The sequence below is a fragment of the Bison bison genome, unplaced genomic scaffold (assembly GCF_000754665.1).
Source record: "Bison bison bison isolate TAMUID 2011002044 unplaced genomic scaffold, Bison_UMD1.0 scf7180017864048, whole genome shotgun sequence".
Taxonomy (NCBI): Eukaryota; Metazoa; Chordata; class Mammalia; order Artiodactyla; family Bovidae; genus Bison; species Bison bison.
In genome coordinates this window covers 2,533,281-2,539,920 of record NW_011494620.1, presented here as the reverse complement: position 1 = coordinate 2,539,920, position 6,640 = coordinate 2,533,281, and the positions used below count along the sequence as shown (strand labels likewise).

Here is a 6,640-nt window from a genome sequence, read left to right as displayed (position 1 = left end):
CTTTTATATACAGAAATGCTTGCAAATCATTCCACATTTAAAGAGTAAGAACTTTAGGGGTAGTTTCTAGAAGTCTGTATTCATAATTTTCTAGGTCACTTTGATAATCGCACAGGTTTAGGACCTACTAGCCTAAACACTTACTATAGGCACTTAACTATACTTTCAATTTTATCTGAAAATGGACTGGCATTTGGAAGTATACATTCATTTCTAAGACCTATAGCCATTAATCATCTTTGTCCCCTATCCCTTTTTTGGGCTACATTTGTTATATACTGCCTTAACAGGTGTGTTAATTAAGCACTTAAATAATAAAATAAGAGTACACAATATGGTTTATGGTGTAAGAAAATGTATTTTCACAAGATATGAATCATGTACCAATAAAGCACTTTAAACTAAATACACCACTTTGAAACATTTTGCACAAAGAAGTTACAGATCATATTTAATAACATGTCTAGTTCTATACAAGGAAATATTTTTAAGACCTTACTGCAATAAAATTTTCCAACCAAAGAACAAAAATTTTAAATAATTTATGAGACATCATAAAACCTATCTGTGTGACAAATCAGGCAGAATTCTGTGCTAGAAACAGAATGAGGGAAAATCTAAATAAGACAAAAAATTCAGAAAATAGGCATTCATAAATTTCTCATTAATGGAGGTTTAATGTTGTTAAAGACCAGGAGTCTTTAAGCATCAGAAAATAAAAATCTGCTTATAAAAATAAAAAATTCCACGAACATTAGTTAACATACTTTTCTACCTCAGCACAAATTTTTTTGCCCTTTACAATTCTGAAGACTGCTAGTCATTGTCAAATATCTGAACCATGTCTTAGTCTTAACCAATATCATTTTTCGGATACTGATTCTGTTGCATAATTTTTTTTCCCCAATGAACCTAGGGCCTATGCACATTTCAATAAAAATTGGTTTTAGAAATACTTTATTCATGAATAATTCAACACCTATATCTTGAAGCTTACATTTTCCAGGCCTCCAAAGTGCAAAACAGATACCAAACAACCAGGCCTGCCTCCAGAGACCTCAGCATTTAGAATACAGCAGGTCAAGTGCTGGTTCTCAATCACTATAAGCCTTCACCTTTCAAGATATGCAGAGATACTGATGCCCTCACTAAGGGCAACCATAATCTTCCCTTATGTATATCTTTCTTTAAACTAAGAGAATTCCAAAAACCGTATGTTGACAATGCCTATGCTGTGCTTTCTCTGATCATCTTCAGCTCCTTATAACAATGTCAAGTATTTTGTTTTCCCTTCAGTTCTTTCCATTGCCTCTGTGGCTTTGTCTACCCAGTCTGGCCTTTTCTGTGACACTCTCGTTACAGGTTTCTGCTTGCCTTCTCTTTTGTTTCTTTCCTTCTTGCTAGAAGCCTGGTCATCTGGGCTTCCCCATTTTTCTTCCCTAGCTTCTTATTCACCCCACAACTATAGTCTTAATGCTTCCTTAAATGTTCAGTCTTCATTATGTATAACTAACCAGAATTTAAATTAGCATTTTTATGACCTCTGTTGTGAACTTTCAGATGTTCTTCTTTACACTTTCTCCCTGAAGGCTATTTAGGATTATCTTAAAAAAGATGATGGTTTCTTGAGGATTCCTATTTTAAAGGTTGTTTTAAAAGAGATCAATAAAGGAATGCATAGTTCAACAACTGATGCTTCTACTTTATTCTTAATTTTCATCATTACAAGTACTGGAGTCTGCAAGATCATCGCTAAAACTCCTTGGTGTGAGATACCAACCAATTTTACCCATAAGGGCTAGATGGAAAATGCAATTTTGGGCTCTTTGATATCAAATTAAAATTTATTAAGAACTCAAGAAGTCTGAAACTTTAAAACAAGCTAAATGATAAGACAAGTTATTCATTGATATGATCCTTTACCATAAATGATATATAAGGAGGAATTCAACTATATTTGTGTCTGTGAGTCAGATGCTATCAAGCCAACCGTCATGTGTGGATCCATAATCTTTTTTACATTTTTAACTCAGGGACAAGGAGGAAGATTCAGTAAATTTTAATTTTCCAGATGTTCTCAGAAAGAATGACCAGAAGCATCCTCCGGTTATAAGACACAGATGGTTGATCCATTCACCCCTGATGAACTACCTGTGTGTGCAGCGAGGCAGCAATGAAAGACTGATCCTCTGTGGTCATGGGGCCCTAGGCCGGGATGCGTTCTCTCCTCACATGAAGTGTGAACAACAAGCATGGACAGATAGTCACCTTTCATTATGTCTTCAATTACTGGTATTTTCATAGGATTTCAAATGCCTGATTCCAATTTTACAATAACAATACCAATATTTACTCTGGAAGGGGGTTTTATGTTCCAAGCAGCAGATATTAACAATGTCCAACACGATCTCTAGGAATTATTCGCAGTTCTGAACCGTGCTTTAGAAAAACATTTCCTACACAAACAGACAGAACAAAACGTTAGGTATTTAAAAAATGACATGCTCTCATTAACAATTCGACAATTAATATGCAGAAGAAACAAAGGAGTGTCAAGTAGGTGCAAAGCTCAAATATATTAGAACCCAAGTCTAGGCTCCTTAGGTCTTGCTCTTACGCTTCTCACATCCTCAAAACCAAAGCAGAGGCTTCTTATGTCTTGTTCTTACTCCTCTCACATCCTCACAACCCAACAAACGTCTGAAAATTTGAAATTAGAACACTACCCACAAAAATAAAAAAAGGACGGACACTACCCAAAGAAATACCACCAAACACAATCATCAATATTTGCTCTAATATACAATAAAATACTTGGGAGCAGGAAAAATAAGTGTAAATTACCACAAGTGACAAAAGTTTAGCAGTCCTGACCTATTTTGGGTCTGGGCTGCCTACTGAGAGTTTCTTCCCACTATATGATGCCCACAATTAAACTTTAAAGGGGAATCCAACAGGCAACATGTCAGAGTAAGAAGGAGTTCAGATTAATATAAACTACTGGACATTTACAGAGTAAGAAAATGCAAAATTTTTAAACCCAAGTTTAAACAACAACAAAATGCCTCACAATTTTCAAAAAATAGCCTTTTTGATTTAATAAATTATACACTTAGAACAACTGACTTTTGTAAGAAGAAATTATCATTTTAAATCCCTCTTTATTTGTTATATGGCTAAATTTACATTTCAATCCCAGGCCTTATGAGGACAATATAATTTGTAGAAGTACTTAAAAAAATAACAGTTTAAAAATAACTACTTCTCAAGACTGCATTTATATTAAATCATGCTTAATTTAAAAATATTTTAACCGAACTATAAGCTAGGCAATGGCACCTCACTCAGCACTCTTGCCTGGAAAATCCCATGGACGGAGGAGCCTGATAGGCTACAGTCCATGGGGTCGCAAAGAGTCAGACATGACCGAGCAACTTCACTTTCACTTTCATAAGCTAAGGAAGGTACATCTCAAACAAATACAGAACTGTCGGTTAAAAAGTTTAAGACTACTCTTACCCTTCCTGCTTGTTAGGGTATCAATACGTAGCGCTACATAATGTTAATGGCTTGAGACTCGAAGTGCAGGCTAAGTCCCATGAAATTTAAATGACTGTACTTCTTCAAAATAATAAGTCAGTACTTACTGAATGTTCATTATGAATAACACAAACTTCTAAGCACTTACATGTACAACCTCACAACTATCTAACGAGATAGTTATTACAGAACATTATTCCCATTAGAGCACAATCTTACCTTAAGATTTTTTGTTACATGTATTAGTTAAAAAACTTTAATGTTCATTATTCAGAATTTCTCTTTCTTGTAGCCAAAAGCATATAACTGATACACAGAATGTAACAAATTATTCACACACTTAGGTAAAGACTGCCACACAATCCCTGAAAATCAGCCATTATCTTGGTAAAATCCTATCAAGTCTAATTAGAATGAATTACATATTCATTATCAATTGATGTAGACAGCCTCACCACACTGCCATGGATTGCAGATACTCACCAGCAGTCTGTGCAGGATTTATTCCTATTCCATCTAGAAAATAAGTTGTAAAATGACCTGAGTTATTTCTGAAGCTAAAAGGCTTTAACAGTAAGAAGAAATGTGCCAAAATAATGCTGCTGTGCATACAGGCAGTTATACCACGAACATGAATGACAACCTGGCAGGTAGGTTATCTGTTAAATCTCTCACTATTATGCCTTTACACATATTGCTGGACTAGACAATGTCTGTCAGTGAAACGACCCCACGAAGTCTGACAGAGGATAGTTTTTTATACTGTTTTGCCAAATCCAGTGAAAAATAAAGCCAAAATGCCTTAAGTATGCCATTCGTCGTTTAACACTGCTCTGAGGCATCAAATCTTAAGGCTGAAGAACAAGAGAGATATAAGTTCCACTGACGCTTGATAAAAGTTTACAATGCACTCTCTCAGTAGCTACTCATTTATGAATCTAAAAGTTTCCAGAAAAGGAAGGATCGCTTTCTTCCAAATACAGACACATTTCAATGTGGCAGCATGCACAATTTTTCAGAATGAGAAATTCCATCATTATCTAAACTAAATCATACCACTTACTGCTCATTAAAGCCACCTTCTCTTAGTCTTTCTTAACTACACACGAACTACTCACCAGTACCTGGGACCATGACTTTGTATTCTTAATAGTTAAGCCTTTCCTGCCATCTTTGTTCCTCATCTTATTTCAGTATTTTCTCTTTGGGCTGGTTCCATTAATTATTTGTAGTATCCAAAAACAGAATTTAATTTATATTATCTAACTGGATAAAATCCTCATTATTGTAAGCCTGTAAGAATTGTTTTCTATCAGGAAAGCAATAGTAAGGGACAGCAAAGGTACATTCCTGCTTAGCTTCCTGTATTCTAAAACCATTTATGATACAATAGAAAACGTTTGTTAAATGACAAGTTATTTTCAGCAATAATTTGGCATAAGGACATATGATATTATAATGTGCTGTGCTTAGTCGCTTGGTCATGTCTGACTCGGCGACCCCATGAACTGCGGCCTGCCAGGCTCCTCTGTACATGGGATTCTCCAGGCAGGAATACTGGAATGGGTTCACGCCCATCTCCAGGGAATCTTCCTGACCGAGAGATCGAATGCAGGTCCCCTGCACTGCAGGCGGATTCCTTAGCATCTGAGCCACCAGGGAAGCCCATAATGTACTGTACTACATAACAAAAGCACAGAAAAAACTGAAGACACAATTATGAACAGTAACTTTGATGTAGTGTTTACAATTATGTATATCACTTATGTTGATATAAAGTTTAGGGTTTTTGTATTTTAAGTCAATTTTAACTAATTTGGTTTCTTTTAAACAGCTAATAGCTCTGTTAATAAACAGGTTTAAGACAAATTCTTACCATTGGTAATAATTGCACTTGTTGCTGCAGGAACTTTAAACTAAAAAGGAAGAAAAGAAAAAATACATATAAGCATATAAAATGCTAATTATAAAAGATAGTTAGCAATGATAGGGTACATATAATCAATTCTATAATTTTAAATGTAATTTATCTTTTAGGATAAGTAACATCATCAAAGAAAGTATTACAATCTGCTTTATCTTTAAAGACTAATGTGCTGTGCAAAGTCGCTCCAATTGTGTGCAACTCTTTGCAGCCCCATGGACTGTACCACCTGGGCTCCTCTGTCCGTGCAGTTTCCCAGGCCAGAACCCTGGACTGGGTTGCCATTTCCTTCTCCAGAGGAATCTTCCCGACCCAGGGATTGAACCCGCGTCTCCTGCGTTGGCAGGCAAGTTCTTTACCACTAGTGCCACCTGTTTTCTAAAACTTGCATTTCATTGTATTTAGGACACCAGAGATTGTAAGATGCATCTTATTTTATGCACCATAAAAAAGGAAAAACACTGTCGATGAATCTATTAACCCAGTGTTTGATCTTTCAGACTTACACACAGTTTACTCTGGTCATACATAATGCTCAGGCACAAGTGAAAATAAAAGCAAAGTAACTGAAATTTCTTGGTAGAAATAATCAGTTCAAACAAATGCCCTCTTGTGTTTAATACGGGCTTGCAATAGTCCAATTATGCCACCAAGAAATACCTCTAAGTACAAGTAGGGGTGCAGGTGATGTCAGTTGGACAATTATGTGACTGTCACATGGTCAACCATGACAGACAGCCTCCACTCATCTCTATTCAGAGATGTAAGTGCTTTATGAGTCAATGAAATGTGGTATGGAGCTTATTGGTAGCTTAAAGGTAGAATTATTCTCTTAATGCTCTTATTTGTCAAAGTGTGTTCATAGCTCATTCATTTTTCCAATAATGTAATAAGCACTTCTATGCTACAGACTAGCTTTATAAATATTATACTTGAGTTTTGTGATTAAGTTTGGAAAACACTAAGTTATGCAGATGACACCACCCTTATCGCAGAAAGTGAAGAAGAACTAAAGAGCCTCTTGATGAAAGTGAAAGAGGAGAGAGAAAAAGTTGGCTTAAAGCTCAACATTCAAAAAACTAAGATCATGGCATCCGGTCCCATCACTTCATGGCAAACAGATGGGGAAACAGTGGAAACAGTGGCTGACTTTATTTTTTTGGGCTCCAAAATCAC

General features: G+C 35.8%; 1 protein-coding gene across 1 annotated transcript in view; it reads right to left on the bottom strand.

Moving 5' to 3' along the window:
- Positions 1-338: 338 nt before the first annotated feature.
- The window catches only part of UFM1 (ubiquitin-fold modifier 1), a 14,284-nt gene continuing 7,982 nt past the window's right edge, over positions 339-6,640 (bottom strand). Inside the window, exons 4-6 of the mRNA XM_010835642.1 lie at positions 5,417-5,456; positions 4,024-4,056; positions 339-2,456 (exon numbers count right to left, since the gene is read on the bottom strand). Of these exons, the coding sequence (XP_010833944.1) occupies positions 2,389-2,456; positions 4,024-4,056; positions 5,417-5,456 (141 nt within the window). The 3' untranslated portion in view covers positions 339-2,388. The remainder of the gene's footprint in view (positions 2,457-4,023; positions 4,057-5,416; positions 5,457-6,640) is intronic.